This window comes from Muscardinus avellanarius, assembly GCF_963383645.1.
Source record: "Muscardinus avellanarius genome assembly, chromosome: 4".
NCBI lineage: Eukaryota > Metazoa > Chordata > Mammalia > Rodentia > Gliridae > Muscardinus > Muscardinus avellanarius.
Window position 1 is genome coordinate 814,435 of NC_137789.1, and position 16,665 is coordinate 831,099.

Genomic DNA, 16,665 nt, shown 5'->3' on the forward strand with positions numbered 1-16,665 from the left:
CAGGTTTGAGGACAGCCTCAGCAAACAGTAAGACTCTCATCAACCTAGCAAGACCCTGTGTCAAAATTAAAAATAAAATAGGGCTGGTGGTTTAGCTCAGAGGTTCAATCCTTATTACCAAAAAAAAAAAAAAAAAAAGACTTTCTTCAGCCGTTTGCCTGATTGCTGAAAACTTCTCATGTGTCTTAATTTACATTCTTTGACTATTGATGAAGTGGCCATCATTGCATACAGTCACTGTCTGCCGTTTCATAGTTTGTAAGTTGCCTATTCAAAGCCGTATTCAAGCTGGGAGTGGTGGCGCATGCCTGTACTCCCTGGACCCAGGACTTGGGAGGCTGAGACAAGAGGGGCTCAGGTTTAGGTCGGTGTGCAGTAGCTTAGTGAGACCCTGTTTCAAAATAAAAAGGCCTGGAGATGTTGGTCAGAAGTAGAATGCCCGTGGGTTCAGTCCTCGGTGCTCCCACCAAGATCCTTACTTATTGTTCTCTGTACATTTATTTTTAGTTTTAATTTTTGACTTATGAGAGCTCCTTTTTTGTGTCTGTATGTGGTACTGGAGATTGAAGCTGGGATATTTTACCTCTGAGCTACTTCCCTAGTCCTATTTTATTTTATTTTATTTTTGTGTGTATGGTAATGGGGGTAGAACCCAGGGCCTTTCTACCTCCAGGCTCTACTCCCAGACCTATTTTCTATTTTATTTGGAAACAGGGTCTCACTAAGTTGCTGAGAGCCTCACTAAGTAGCCGAGGCTGGCTTCGAACCTGCCTGATCCTCCCGTCTCAGCCTCCCAAGTGCGGGGATTACAAGCGTGCGCCACCACGCCCGGCTCCCATTTTATTTTTTATTCTGAAACAGGGTCTTGCTAAGTTAATGTGAACTGTCTTCAAACCTGTGATCCTCCTGTTTCAACCTCCTAAGTACTGGAATTATAGGTATATGCCACAGTGCCCACCTGGTTTATGAGGGGTGTGTGTGTGTGTGTGTGTGTGTGTGAGACTGAGATTGAGCCCAAGGGCAGTCTATCTCTGATATACCCCCAGGATCTAACTAAGTTGCCCGGGCTGGCCTTGAATTTTCTATACTCCTGCCTCAGCCTCTCAAATAGCAGAAATTACAGGTGTATGCCTTGGTTTGTTGCTTTATTTATTTATTTATTTATTTATTTATTTATTTATTTTGCGGGTCTGGGGGTGGAACCCAAGGGCATTCAACCTCTGAGCTACACCGCCTGCCCTGCTTTTTATTCTTTATTTAGAAACAGGGTCTCACTAATTTGGGGAGGGCCTCATTAAATAACTGAGTCTGTCGGTGAGTCACGATCCTCCAGTGTCAGCCTCCTAAATGCTGGAATTACAGGCATGCGCCACCAGGCCTGGCTTTAGTTTGCTGCTTTTTTAAAATAAACTTTTAGCCAGGCGTGGTGGTATACATTTGGAATCCCAGCATTCAGGAGGCTGAGACCAGAGGATCCCGGACAGCCTCAGCTACTTAGGCCCTCTGCAACTTAGTGAGACCCGGTTTCAAATTAAAGAATAAAAAATAGGACAGGGGGTATATCTCGGAGGTCGAATGCCCCTGGGTTCCATTCTCGGACCCGCAAAAAATATATAAGTAAAATAAAATAAAATAAACTTTTACTTAAGTATAACTTCCATATTTCTTTTCTTGTCTTTCTTTTTTCCCCCTACTGGGGATTAAGCCCAGAGGCATTCAACTGCTGAGGTACACCCCAACTCTTTATTTTTTGTTTTGAGACAGGGTCTCCGTTGCTGAGAACCTTGCTGAGGCTAGCCTCAAGCCTGCGACCCCTGTCTCGGTCTCCCAAGTGCTGGGATCCCATGCATGCACCACTATGCTAGCTTTCTTGTCTCTCCTTCCTTCCTTCCTTTCTTTTCTTTCTCTTTCTTTCTTTCTTTCTTTCTTTCTTTCTTTCTTTTTGAAGAATTTAGCTCTAGGCTTTTATTTAACTCCAATGGTTTATATATCTGCCTTTAGAACAGTACTACATTGTTTCAATTATTATAGCTTTATATGGTTTGAAATCAGAAAATATATATCTTCTAGCTTTGTTCTTTTTCGAGATCGTTTTGGGTATCTAGAGTCCATATTCCATATTAGGATAGATCTTTTTTCTGAAAAATAAATATATGATAGTTTCACTTCTTTGGGTGTTAATCCAGGCACAAGCCTTGCCACAGTTTCCCAGTTGATGGTCTGAGGGATTCCAATTAATGGATAAAGGATCATGTCCAATACCATTTGGTTGTTATTCTTCAGGAAATTATTGTTTTCTGAATAACCACGACTCATCTTTTGGAACTTACTGAAGGGCTAGTAAAATATAGTGGTTAGAGTGTAGATTCTGGAGCCAGACTTCCAAGTTTGCATCCCAATTCTACCATTTAAGGTTCTGTCTGGTTCAGATAATCTGTGCCTCAATTTCCTCCTCTCCACCCGGCCGCTGCCGCCTTCGCTGCGTCTCTGTGACCCGCGGCCGCGCTCGCCCGGCGCCCCAGCCCGCAGCCCCGTCGCGCCCCCGCGGCTCTTTTTTTTTTTGAGATGGGGTTTTACTATGTCTCCCAGGCTGGCCTTGAACTCTTGAGTTTAAGCATTTCTCCTGCTTCAGCCTCCAAAGTGGCTGGCATGTACCTCCCACACTTAGCTATTTTACACCCTTCCTCTTTTTTTTTTTTTTTTTTTTTTTTGCGGATTTGGGGATGGAAACTAGGGGCATTTGACCTCTGAGCTACACCCCTGTCCTATTATTATTATTATTTTTTTTTGGTGGTCTCTTAAGCCAGCATGGCTGGCTTCAAACCTGTGAGATCCTCCTGTCTCCGTCTCCCAAGGGCGGGATGACAAGCCTGCGCCACCACGCCTGGCCCCCCTGCCCTATTTTTTATTCTGTGTTTTGAAACAGGGTCTCACTGAGTTGCGGAGGGCCTCACTAGGTAGCTCAGACTGTCCGAGAACCGTGATCCTCCTGCCTCAGTCTCCCGAATGCGGGATTACAAGCGTGCGCCACCACACTCAGCCTCTATGTAACTTTTTTATTTTACTTTTTATTTTTAATTTTACTTTCTGATACTGTAAGTTGAATCTATAGGCGTTCTATGCCGAACTACACCCCTGCCCTATTTTATTTTGAAACAGAGTCTCACTAAGTTGCTGAGGCTGGCCTCCAACCTGGGATCCTCTTGTCCCAGCCTCCCAAGTACTGAGATCACAGGTGTGCGCCACCACGCCTGGCTTATACTGCACATTTCTTTCTTACTTTTTTTTGTGTGTGGTACTGGGGGTGGAACCTAGGGGCTTTCCTACCTCTGGGCTATACTCCCAGACCTATTTTATACTGTATTTGGAAACAGGGTCTCACTAAGTTGCCGAGAGCCTCACTAAGTATCTGAGGCTGACTTTGAACCTGTGCGATCCTCCTGTCTCAGCCTCCCAAGTGCAGGGATTACAAGCGTGCGCCACCGCGCCTGGCTCCTTTACACTCCATATTTCTATTAACAGTCTGCTTGGGCAGTGTAGGCCTTTTCTGTCATGTGCCTCAGAATTCTTCGGTTTCTGCTCATTACCCAGTTCCAAAGCCATTTGGACATTTGAAGGTATTTGTTATTGTAGTACCCTATCCTGGTAACAATAACTGTATTAATTTCCTGTGGTTACCATAGCACACTACACAAACACAGAAATTTATCTTCTCAAACATAGAAATCGATCTGGAGTTCAAAACACCCCAATCCAGGTGCCAGCAGGGCTGTCCTTCCTCCGGAGGCTGTTGGACCCTGCCCGGCCTCTTCTTGCGTCCCCATCCCCGGGCATGTGTCCACATCCCTGCCTCACCTCTCCTCTTCCGTCTCTCATGAGGACTCGAGGGCCCACTCGGCGAGTTCAAGATGACCCACTTTAGATCCTTCAGGTGCCTCTGAACTACACCCCCAGCCCTATTTTTTAGTCTTTTTATTTTTTTGAAACAGGGTCTCACTGAGTTGCAAGGGCCTTACTAAGTAGCTGAAGCTGTCTGAACCACAATCATCCAGTCTCAGCCTCCCCAAAGCTGGGATTACAAGCGTGTGCCGCCACACTCAAGCCTCTGTGTAACTTTTTAAATTGTTTATTTATCTACTTATTTATTTTGGTGGTGCTGGGGATGGAACCCAGGGGCTTCCACTCCTGGACTACACTCCCAGACCTACTTTATATTTTATTTGGAAACAGGATCTCTTAAGCCAGCTGAGGCTGGCTTCAGACCTGTGAGATCCTCCAGTCTCAGCCTCCCAAAAGCTGGGCTGACAAGCTTGCGCCACCACACTCAGCCTCTATGTAACTTTTTTTAGTTTAATGATGCAACACAGACATCTTTCTGTGACATTAATTTATAGTGTTATCTTCCTTTGTGTGGTAACTATTTTCTATCGCTATAACAGAAACTCAAGACTGGATACTTTTATAAAGAAAGCTCTTCCACGCGGCAGAATTAATCCATCTTTATTGGCTGGGCAAGCGCTCTGCTCCTGAGCTCAGCCCTGGATCCATCTTAAACAGCCACCCGCTAACTTCTTTTAAGGCCCAGCAACTCAACACCATCATGTAGGGGAAATAAAGTCTTATAAGTTTAAACCAAGCCGGGCGTGGTGGCGCACGCTTGTAATCCCAGCATTTGGGAGGCTGAGACCGGAGGGTCAACCGCAGGTTGCAATCAGCCTCAGCTACTTAATGAGGCCCTCCTGGAACTTAGTGAGACCCTGTTTCAAAATACAAAATAGGCTGGGAGTGTAGCTCAGAAGTCAAATGCCCCTAGGTTCTATTCCTACACACACACACACACACACACACACACACACACACACACACAAAACCACAGCAGTAAAAATATACACAATCCCCTCTCATAGAGGACTGGAGTTATTTTAACTTTTGTATTAGAAACTGTTGCAGTGAACAGCTTGTGTCTAAAGCTGTCATGCATATGACGGTTGTTAGAATCTGGGTCAGACGGCATTGAGTTTCTGTACTCTGGGATGTCTTGGTAGTTTCAGAGGGATGCTTATCCTCACAGTAACAACATACCTTTCTTAATTTACTGGACCCTTTTTCTTCTTCTTTTTTCTTTTTTCTCTTTTTTTTTTTTTTGGTAGCGGTACTGGGGATGGAACCCAGGGGCCTTCTAACTCTGGGCTACACTCCCAGACCTATTTTATATATTTTTTTAAATTTGGAAACAGGGTGTCTTAAGCCAACAGAGGCTGGCTTTGAACCTGCCTGATCCTCCCGTCTCAGCCTCCCAAGTGCGGGGATTACAAGCGTGCGCCACCACGCCTGGTTTACTGGACTTAAAAAAATACAAGCCGGCATGGTGGTGCACGCTTGTAATCTCAGTGCTTGGGAGGCTGAGACAGGAGGATCGCGCAGGTTCAAAGCCAGCCTCAGCTACTTAGTGAGGCTCTAAGCAACTTAGTGAGACCCTGTTTCCAAATAAAATATAAAATGGGTCTGGGAGTATAGCCCGGAGGTAGAAAGCCCCTGGTTTCCACCCCCAGTACCACACACACAAACACACACAGAAATGCTAATTGATTTTATTTATTTATTTATTTTTTGGTGGTACTGGGGTTCCTGGAAACTCTTCTACCTCTGGGCTACACTCCCAGACCTATTTTTATTTGGAAACAGGGTCTCCTAGACCAGCGCGGCTGGCTTGGAGCCTGCGCGGTCCTCCCGCCTCTGCCTCCCCGCGCCCCGCGCTAAGTGACACTTATCACAGGAGCTGTCAGCATCTTTAGATCAAGTTTCGGGTTTTCCCTTTACTCTCCAGTTGTAGAATGTTCATAGAGCTCCTCAGAAGCACCTCCTCCTTGAACTTCAGGAATTCGTTCCTTCCTTGGTCCCATGTTTCCTGTGGTGACACCTTCAGGGACCCGAGGGCTGAGTAGTGGGAGGAGGCAGGGAGGAGGCAGGGAGGAGGCAGGGAGGAGGCAGGGAGGAGGCAGGGAGGAGGCAGGGAGGAGGCAGGGAGGAGGCAGGCTCTGTGGAGGGCTGGAGGAGCTGTGGGCGGCGCGGCTGGGTGCCACTTGGCTCGCGCTCAAAGCCCCGCTGGAGCGCTGAGGGTTAGTGGCCCTTGAGGTGAGGCGGCGGCCAGGCCCCGGCTGGCCGTGGAGACAATGGGGTACGGTTCAGAGACACTTGGGAGGATGGTGTTTGTGCTGGGACCCAGTTCTCCTTCAGGTTGGTTCCCGGTACCCCTCTGGGACTGGCAGTACCTTGTCCTGGGCCAGAGGGGGTGAGAGGTGGATGAGGCTTGGGGCGACCTCTGTGTGTCCTGGGCCCTCGGGGCTCCCTGGTGGCACCCCACCTGCCGGTGTGCCAGACTTGGGCCGCAGGCGTCCTTGGCCTCACAGGACGCTGGCCCCAGCCTGACTGAGCTCAGAGCCCGCCAGTGCAGGGGTGGCCTCTCACACAGAGGAAGCCTCTCTTCCCTCTGAGTGGCCGTGGCACCCCAGAGGTTGGGCCGGCACTCAGCAAGGCTGGGGACAGGCCTGGCTATGCAGGGGTGGCACCCCTGGTCTCTTGCAGGTCCAGCAGGAAGCCCAGCAGGGACCTGAGTGCAGGGACAGTCTGCAGTGAGTTTTGCTGGGCCTGCGCCCCCTGGGTGGAAACCACCCCTACCAGGATGTACAGCTGCCACAGGTCACCGGTGACAGGATCACATCAGTGAGCTGCCCGGGCCTGTTGCCTCCGGTAGGGTCAGTCCTGGGGAGCCCCAGGCTGAGGCAAGGGGGTGCAGGGTCCCAGGGGTGTGTGGTATGTTTTGGCCTACCAGGGTCACAGAGGTCTTGTAGGCAGGCACAACAAATTATGTGGATTTTTTTGTACAGGAGTGGTGTCTGAGGCTCCAAGGGCTTGCACTGCCTCCTGGAGTTGGCAGAGAGCTTTGAGGGCCAGAGACTCCCAGCTGATGGGACGCTCAGTGGGCATGGGGAGCTGTGCCCAGGCCGCCTGCCCTCAGAGCCCCATGGAGGCCAGGCCAAGCTGGAGGCAGAGAGCTTCCTCTCCATGTATAACCACCCACGTGCTTTTTCAGTTGAGCTGTGGCGATGGGTTGGTGGCCAGGGACACGGAGCAGTGAGAGGTCCTGGGCAGTGTGGTGGGCAAGGTGAGGGCTGAGGTGTGTCTCTCACCAACCAGAGCTGGATCTGCAGGGGCTCCAGCTCTCCGATGCTTGGCTTCCTCCTGTGGCCCCGTGACCCACGTCCCTGGCCCAGGCTCTTCTCCACTGGCAGCCAGGACCTGCCTGTGTGGTGACATGCCGCCACAGTGACTTCCCGCTGTAGCTGTCTCCTGCACCCTGTCTAGCGTTCTCCCATTCCTTAGGGCTGGCTGGATTCTTTCCTCTTACCCCGGGGCTCTCACACGCGGCCCCTCTCGCTTCCCTGGCTGCTGCAGCCGCGGCTGTGCACAGGGCCACTGTCCCGGGCGGTTGGGCAGGGTGAGATGGCCGGCTTCACTCCATATTCCAGCTGCCGGGGCGGAGGGACTTTTTCAGGAGCCTCTGGGAGCAGGTGGCCACACAGGGAGGCAGCCTGACTTGAAGGTGGAAGTTAAGGGCCAACGTATGAGCCCCAGGAACATTCCCTCTTGGAAGCGTTATCTGCTCTCGCCTTTCATTAGCTTAAAACCATGATCTTTTATCTTTTTTTTTTTTTTTTTTTTTTTTTTTTTTGCAGGTCTGGGATGGAACCCAGAGGCATTTGACCTCCAAGCTACCACCCTGCCCAATTTTTTATTCTTTATTTTGAAACAGGGTCTCACTGAGTTGCAAAGGGCCTCACTAAGTAGCTGAGGCTGTCCGCAAACTGCGATCCTCCGGTCTCAGCCTCCCGAATGCTGGGATTACAAGGGTGCGCCACCACGCCTGGCTTAAAACCATGATCTTATACAATTTAATTTCATGCACTTAAGAACTAGATTCAGCGCTGACTTTTCACGTGTGAGCTTTTCCATAGTTTTTATGGGGAGAATGAAGGCACTGGGGGTTGAACCGAGGGCATTCTCCCCCGTGTGACACCTCCAGCTCGCCGGAGTGGCACTCCTGAGTCCCAGGGAGGGTAGAGACATCACAGAGGCCCCAGACCTGCTGGGTCTGGAGCTCAGGTGGGGTGGGCACCTGGCTGCTTCTGGGACTGCAAGGTGCCATTTTCACATCCAGCTGGAGGAGGTGGCCCAGCCTGGCAGGTTTGGACCTAAGAAGACAGGGACTTGGGGTGAGGACAGATGGATGTAGACTCAGGTCTGGTAGGAGAACGAGCCAGCCGGCTATATCTTGTAGGGACTGCACCTGCACCCCATTGCTCGCCCAGCACAAAGGGGCTGGGGGTGTGGGCTGGGTGGCCCAGGTGTTGCCTGCCTACCCAGGGAGCCTCTGCAAGGATCTCTGTGTAATCCTGGTAGCAGTGGAGATAGGCAGAAAGGTAGGGCTAGCAGATCCTGTGGGACTGACTGAGCGAGGTGGCCACTGGGTGGCTGGCGGTACTCCCACACAGCTGGGCAGATAAGAGCATCTCAACACCAGCCTGGCTGGAGTCCCCGGGGATGAGCAGCTTGAGCCACAGGACTGATGGTGTGACCCAGGAGCACACTGGAGAAGGCTTGGGCGGGGAAGGACCCTGCTCCTGGGTGAATCGGGCCATTTCAGGGTCCTGGGGCTGAGCGCAGGCAGCCCTCCAGTCCAGGGAAGGGTGCCTGAGGAGGCTGTGGGTCTGCCAGGTGGAGGGTGCATGGGAGCTGGGTGAGGGACTGTTTCCTGCGGGGAGTGAGTGGCTGGGCTTCAGGGCCAGGGGCAGGCCTGTGCATCTGCCTCTTACCGGCGGGCGGCCGTGTGGCTCCAGGTGGAGGCTCCAGGTGGAGGCTCCAGGTGGAGGCTCCAGGTGGAGGCTCCAGGTGGAGGCTCCAGGTGGAGGCTCCAGGTGGAGGCTCCAGGTGGAGGCGGCTGTGGTCTACAGGGACTGCAGTCTAGATGTGCCTGACTGCCTTATGGCTGTAGTTAGGTCCGCACACCTGGGACAGCAGGATGGGGAGGAAGGGGTGGCGCGGTACGAGCCAGCGAGCATGCGCCGGCCCAGCGCAGCCCTGTCCAGCACATTGATTAGCCGGAGCCCTGCCCTGAGCGGCCAGCCCCGCCCCGCACCTCCCGGCTCCTCCCCCAGGCTGCGGCGCTGGCCCGGGCAGTGCGGTGCGGGGCTGGCCGGAGTGGTGGCCTCCCTGCCGCCCTCGGCCCCGGCAGAGACATGGACCCCTCCAGAGCCATCCAGCACGAGATCAGCTCCCTCAAAGGTGCGGTGGGCGGCTCTAGCTCTGCACTGCCCTCAGGCTCGGGGCAGCCTCCCGCAGGCAGTAGCCGGGTCGGCTGCCCAGGGGGCAGTACTGGGGGGTCCAAGCCAGAGGCGCGTGGGAACTCAGGCTCATGCTTCCGGGTTCCTCCTGGTGCCGGGGTCCTCCGTGGAGGGGCGGGTGGGGGGCGGCCCGCGGCAGCTCCTAGCCTGCCTTGAGTGCGGGGGGCGGGGCGGGGCGGGCTGCAGTGCGGGAGGGCGGGGACCCGGCGGACCCGGAGCTGGGCGCCCTGGCGCAGGGCAGCCCCGCACTCCTCTCCGTCTGCCGCCCTGCAGTCTGGTTCCGAGGGTGCAGAGTAGGGCGGTAGGGATTGTGTGCAGAGGCGCCGGGCGGGCTGGCCCCGGCAAGGCCACACTGCAGCTCTTTGTCCAGGCTGGGGGGGTACTGGGGGCTGCCCAAGCGCCCAGACTGGTTGCCCTGGAAACCTGAAGGGGCCTGGAGTTGGGGGAGAGGGTTTGGTCAGCATGTGCTCCCGGGCCCTCCCCTCTAGCCGTCCAGTGCTGAATCAGCAATAGTGGCTGCGGTTCCGCAGGGTGGGGGCAGGGCGGGGGCGTTCTCCCCGCCTAGGGACCGGGTGGGGGCAGAGGCACCCGGGTCCAGATCGGCGTCCCTGTGTGTGTCCGCGTGCGCGTGGGCCAGCAAGCCCGGGCGAGGGGGATCTTGCTGCTCCAGGCTCCTCCCCGCAGCCTCTGGCGTGGTGGCTGGTGGAGGGGTTCCCCAGAGCCCCGCCCTCTTGCCGGGGGGGGGGTGTGGTGTGGTGGTGGAAGCTGCTGCCCTCTCCTCTTGCTCCTCTTGGGCTGGCTTGGGGGTGATGGAGCTGGTGCAGGGGTTCCCCAGAGCCCCGCCCTCTTGCGGGGGGGGGGCGGTGGAAGCTGCTGCCCTCTCCTCTTGGGCTGGCTTGGGGGTGATGGAGCTGGTGCAGGGGTTCCCCAGAGCCCCGCCCTCTTGCGGGGGGGGGGCGGTGGAAGCTGCTGCCCTCTCCTCTTGGGCTGGCTTGGGGGTGATGGAGCTGGTGCAGGGGTTCCCCAGAGCCCCGCCCTCTTGCTGGGGGGGTGGAGGCTGCTGCCCTCTCCTCTTGGGCTGGCTTGGGGGTGATGGAGCTGGTGCAGGGGTTCCCCAGAGCCCCGCCCTCTTGCTGGGGGGGGTGGAGGCTGCTGCCCTCTCCTCTTGGGCTGGCTTGGGGGTGATGGAGCTGGTGCAGGGGTTCCCCAGAGCCCCGCCCTCTTGCTGGGGGTGGGGTGGAGGCTGCTGCCCTCTCCTCTTGGGCTGGCTTGGGGGTGATGGAGCTGGTGCAGGGGTTCCCCAGAGCCCCGCCCTCTTGCTGGGGGGGGGGTGGAGGCTGCTGCCCTCTCCTCTTGGGCTGGCTTGGGGGTGATGGAGCTGGTGCAGGGGTTCCCCAGAGCCCCGCCCTCTTGCTGGGGGGGGGTGGAGGCTGCTGCCCTCTCCTCTTGGGCTGGCTTGGGGGTGATGGAGCTGGTGCAGGGGTTCCCCAGAGCCCCGCCCTCTTGCTGGGGGGGGTGGAGGCTGCTGCCCTCTCCTCAAGGGGTTGGCTTGGGGGGTGTCCAGGCTGGGTGGATTGGCCATTGCATAGGGGCCCTGTGTGACACCAGCATTGTCCTATTCAGAAGCGAATTAGGTCCAGTGGTTTAGGGGTCTTGGGTATGGCTTGGGATCACTTGGAGACCGTGTGGGGTGATGAGTTGGTTTGGTGGGGATTGGAGAGTCCATAGGTTAGGGAATCATGCCAGGAAGTGGACGTGGATGTATTGGGTGGGCATGTGTGTTGGGTGGTACAGGTGGGGGCTGGTGGACAGCTGCAGCCCCCGTGGTGTGGAGGGCCCTTGGCGTGGCTGAGGACACGTGGGCACTGGCCGCGATCCTGCTGTACTGCCTGAGGCTGGCCTCCTTCCTGCCTGGGCCGGGTGGGGGCAGGGAACAGTGAGTCGCTGGGGGTGGGAGGGAGTTGGGAACAGTTGGCTGAGCCTACAGAGTTTCCACCGCGTGGCCGCACCGCCTGTTTGTGTGTCTGTGAGTGTTGGAGTGTGCCGTTTGGAGCCTGCTCGCGGGCGCCATGGTGACAGCCTGTAAACCCGCCCCACGCCCTTTGTTGGCTGCCTGCCTGGCCGGCCAGCGCCTCCACCGCAGGGTCCCACCCCCGCCCTATTTAGAATCAGTTCCCGGGTTTGCAGTGCTTGGTGGGAATGGGTGTGGCCGCTTGGGGAGGGCACAGGGATCCTGGCGGGTAGCTGGGAGAGGCACTCAGATGGGTGCTGGGTGGGGCGACCCAGGGCTGAGTCCTGGTTTGAGGGGCTGGGTAACCATGGGTGTGGCCGGGTGGCTCAGCTCCCAGGGCCTGGAGCAGCAGTTTCCTCTTCCTTTCCCTTGGGCACCTGACACCCTGGGTGTCCTCCCTCCAGCATTTGACATTCTGGCTGGAGCCAGGCTCCCAGGCTGCCCCGGGAGGAAGCCTGTGTGGGAGGCAGGGGCTCCGTGACTTTGACTCCCCGCAGCAGCTGGGAGCCCCTGGCCTTGGACAGCTGTCATGGAGGTGGGTGGGGCTTCTAGCCCCCATTGTGCGCTCTGCTCAGAGTGCCCTGGGCTGTGGTGGCCACTGTGTTCTTGAACTGCCCGTCTGGCCTGGCAAGGGAAGTGTTAGCCCTGTGGCCACTGTCTCCAGGCCTGGCCTTTGCCGGTGGGGGCTCTGTCCCTTGGCCTGCCTGGTGGACAGTAGCCAGTGGTGCCCACCTTTGCCCGTGCATGTGCTCTGGCAGCTGCCCCCTGCCATTTCCCTTTCAGCCTCAGTCCCCAAGACCTCGGCGTTCTCCCCAGGCCCGAGCCTTCTCCCTTGAACCTCAAATACCCCAGTCTCAGGCAACTAAGCACTCCCCCTCCAGACCCTTGTGGAGCCACGACTCCGGGAGACTAGCCCTGTGTGGGCTTCCGGGCCCTGGGCCCTGCTGCCCTCTCTGTCTCCTGCCTCTGTCCGCTCTGCCACCTTCCCAGGGGATTTTAGTTCAGATTATCTCCCCTTCTCCCTACAGTCTTAGGAACTTGGAAGAAGTATTTTAGAAACTGATGTAATTTCTGACATTGGAGCTCTGGGGCCCGGAAGGGAAGGAGAGCAGTAGTGGGGGGGGCCACCGCCTTGAGGTGCCCCCTACTCTGCTAGGGGCCCTGCCGGCTGTGGGTGGGAGGGGCCGCCCTGCTGCTGAGTCAGAGGGGGCCGTCCCAGGCGTCCTGAGGGCGGGCAGGCGGGAGGCCAGGCAGGCGGCAGTGCCGGCAAGAATCCGCAGAGCCAGGCTCCGGAGCCACGCTGCTCTGAGCTTGTGCCCTGCACTTGGAACGGGAGCCCACCTGCCGCCGACCCCTGTGGCGCCCAGTGCCTGGGGGAGCCTCCTCAGCCTCCTCGGTGCGCCTGCCTGCTGCTCTTGCCCCTGCGCCGACCGGCCATCTCACTGGCAGCCATGGTAGCTGGCATGCTCATGCCACTGGACCAACTACGGGCCATCTATGAAGTGCTCTTCCGTGAGGGGGTGATGGTGGCCAAAAAGGACCGGCGGCCCCGTAGCCTGCACCCCCACGTACCTGGTGTTACCAACCTGCAGGTCATGCGAGCCATGGCCTCCCTGCGGGCTCGGGGCCTAGTGCGGGAGACCTTTGCCTGGCGCCACTTCTACTGGTACCTGACCAATGAGGGCATCGCCCACCTGCGCCAGCACCTGCACTTGCCCCCCGAGATCCTGCCCGCCTCTCTGCAGCGGACGCGCCGCCCTGTTGCCATGGTGACTCCAGCACGTCGTACTCACCATGTGCACGCCGTGCAGGGTCCTCTGGGCTGCCCCCCCAAGCGGGGACCTCCGCCGCCTGAGGACCCTGCCCGTGAAGAGCGGCGGGTGTACCGCCGGAGGGAGCCTGAGGAGGGGGCACCTGAAACCCCCGTGGTGCCCGCCACTACCGTGTCAAGCCTGGCTAGGCCGGGCCCGGAGCCTACCCCAGCCACAGGTCAGCACATCCTGGACGCAGGCGAAGAGGGTGGAAGGGGGGGTGTGGGTGTCTGCAGCTTGCAGGTCTAGGCCTGGTGGGGTGTGGTGGGCAGCATGATGTATGGGGCTTTGCTCACCCCAGCAGGTGGCGCCCTCTCTGCCTGAGGGTGCTGGGTGCTCTAGTCAGTGGGCCCAAGCCGGGCATCCCCCACTGGGGGCGGGGCCAGCTTTGTCCAGTCCCGCCTGCTCCAGCCTGGCGCCCCCTCTCCAGCACTATTTGCCATTGCCCCCATCCATTCCTCCTGGTCCTAGTGGCCTGTTTGTCCAGAGGCTCCTTTGTTTAAAAGTGGGAGACAGGCAGAAGAGATGCGGCATGCGTGCCTAGCCGCTTTCCCTGTTTGTGATCTGGGAGCTCTGCTTGACCTCCGAGCCTTGCGTCTACATCGTGGGGGTGGAATGTACCCCCAGGTGGTTGTGCGGCTCAGATTCCCCTATTGCATGGAGACTGCTGGTATCCCCCGGTGACTGGGTGCTGAGCGGACTTGGGGGTGGTGATGGGCTGGGGTCAGCTCTGGGTGGTGTGGGTAGAAGAGCAGAACCCGGGCAGGAACATTTTTTTGCGGGGCAGAGGCCCGGGTGTGGGGTGCTGGGCCTGGCCCGGGGTCAGGTTGGCCCTTCCCAGTTGGAAAGCAGGTCTCAGAGGATGGGATAGATCCCATCTGTCCAGGAGAGCTAGAGACCCATCTCTCTGTCCCCAAACTCCTGTGCCCACAGGACCCAAGTGGACAGATGTGTCCTGTGCCCAAAGCTCATGCACCCTCTCCTGGGGCACACGGCCCTCAGTCCTAACCCAGGGCGCCCTGGAGCCAGCCCCCAGGGCAAAGCCAGTTTGTTCTCTCTGGGACTAGGAAAGGCGCCAGGGTGAGGCCAGCGGGGCGGGTAAGCGTTTACAGGGGGACTGAGTGAGGGGCCCCGGTGCAGCCTCACACTGGCCACAGCTCCTTGGGCAGGGCACTGAGGAGCAGGAGCCCTGTTCTGGCCTGTCTGGGGTAGGTCACTGTGGCCTTATTGAGGGAACGCATCTGGAATGGTCAGGGAGGTTGTGAGATGGACAGCGGCCTCGGCACGTTGGTGGCTTCCTAGTGCTCAGGCAGAGCCCACTGGCCCTTCGTTGGGGCCTCCCCTACCTGGCGCCCTGGGTCTCTGCTCAAGGGTGTGGTGAGGGGGAGGGAGTCTTCCCTCCCTTTTCTCTTGCTTGCCTTCCTTCCTCGTCTGTGTCCGGCAGGTGGGGCCAGCTGGGCAGGCAGTTGGCTGTGGGCCTGGAGGGGTTCTGGGTGTGGCCCCAGTGGGCAGAGTCGAGGGCACCCCCATCCCCAACGGAGGTGACTCAGTCTTCCCCTCCCGGCCACAGCCACCCGCGGCAGCTCAGAGTTTCCAACAGGAAATGAGATCCAGCTTCAGGCTGAGTCAGGGCCGGCGGCGACGGCCCCCCCTTTCCCTGTGACCCCCAGGACTGAGCGTGGGGCCTGGGTGCTGGGTGCGGCCAGGACATCGTGGGCATTATGTCTGCATGTGCAGGCTGGGGTGGTTCTGATGACACTCCGAACGGTCAGCTTCTCAGCGTTTCTTTATTTTTTTTGAAGATTTAAAGAAGTTTATTAAAAAGATAGAAATACAGAAAATAGAAATACAGAAAATAGTTACAGCCCCATGCCAAAATGGCATGAGAGGGGAGGGTGGCCCGGGCCAACTCACCACTCCCCTTCTCAGCGTTTTAAAAGTGAGCAAGGAATGAGCCCTGGAGACCCTGGGCTTCCTCACAGCTTGGCCGCTCTAGTGGGCTGTGGAAGGCCCGCAGCAGGAGCCTGTGGCTGTGGCCAGGGAGCTGCAGACACCGGCAGACAAGCTGAAACCCCTGGTCACGAGGGCCTCCCCTCTCCTATGCCTGGTGGTCTGGTCTTCAGGGGCTGGGGCCTTCAGGTGGCACGCCCATGTGGGAGGGGCCATGGTCACAGCCAGATTGAGCCCCCAGACGTGGTGAGGAACTGTGAGAATTCTGAGAGTGAGACAGAGGGCCCTCGACAAAGGTCCCCCAGAGCTGGGTGTGGTGGCGCACAACTCTAATCCCAGTACTTGGGAGGCTGAGGCAGGAGGATCGCAGGTTCAAGACCAGCCTCAGCAGCTTAACAAGGCCCCGTTTCCAAATAAAAAATGAAAAGGAGCAGGACGTGGTGGCGGACGCTTGTAATCTCAGTACTTGGGAGCCTGAGACAGGAGGATCACAGGTTCAAAGCCAGATCAGCAGCTTAGTGAGACCTTGTTTCCAAATAAAATATAAAAAAAGGTCTGGAGGTATAGCTTAGAGATAGAAAGCCCTTGGGTTCCACCCCCAGTACCACAAAAAAGAAAAGGGTTGGAGTATAGCTAAGAGGTAGGGTGCCCTTGGGTTCAATTCCCAGCACCACAAACGTGCGCGCACACACACAGCCCCCCACTACCCCCAGCTGGAGCCTAACGTGCTGCTGGTCTGCTGGGCAGGGCAGGGAAAGGCCCTGGCCTGGAGTTCCCTTGTGCTGTGGAAAGCTGCTGGAGTGGCTCATAGAAGAGTTTCATTTATGCTCCAAATTATAATGCTTTTCCTGGTTCACAATTCAGAACGAACCCTGAAGCGTGCAGAACAGACACTCATGAAGGCTCTCAGAACTTGTGTTCCTAGATAGACAGGAGCAGATGGCTGCACATGGTCGGCCTCCCTCTATGCCGGCCCAGGCCGTGCGCCCTGACTTCCCCGCGAGGACCCCCACTGCAGGGGCAATGGCGCTGCCTTGCTGTCTTCACAGCCATACAGCATGCGCTCGGGTGGGCTGCGTCCCCAGGTTTGGGGACGGTCGCCAGCTTGGCACGTGGCCTGCTGTCTGTGTGGGGGAATCTGAAGCTCTCTAGCAGCTTTCTACCCAGGCTGCGGTGGGATTAAGCTTCATCTCCCTGGCTCTTCACTGATTCGCAAGAGCTGAGGCCAGTTAGGAGGCGTCACGTTTGCCTACGCTGGTGGCCATGGAGCCTGGGACTGGGCTGGCCGTGGGGGACTAGGCAGAGGAAGTGGCTGGCTTTGGGGGCTGAGGAAATGTGGGTATCGATGGAGGATGGAGAATGAGGGGCGCTGGTGGCTGGGTGGAATGCACCGGGCACATGGACGCCTGGAATGCGGGTGGGTGGGGATGCAGGGCAGGGCTGGCGGGGCCCTCGAGGGAAGGGGAGGCTGTGGGGAGGGCGGTGGAGCAGG

At 57.2% G+C, this 16,665-nt stretch overlaps 1 protein-coding gene across 9 annotated transcripts in view; it reads left to right on the top strand.

Moving 5' to 3' along the window:
• PLEC (plectin) overlaps positions 1 to 16,665 on the top strand; it is a gene marked incomplete at both ends in the record, with an annotated part of 57,478 nt that overhangs the window by 8,112 nt on the left and 32,701 nt on the right. For 4 of the 9 annotated variants that reach the window (XM_080694421.1, XM_080694427.1, XM_080694426.1 and 1 more), the window contains one exon: positions 12,864 to 13,401. The exons of 4 other annotated variants lie outside the window; for them this stretch is intronic. In XM_080694421.1, the coding sequence (XP_080550547.1) occupies positions 12,864 to 13,401 (538 nt within the window). Of the gene's footprint in view, positions 1 to 9,296; positions 9,343 to 12,863; positions 13,402 to 16,665 lie in introns of those variants that run through there. One more of the 9 variants, XM_080694423.1, reaches the window with a different exon arrangement.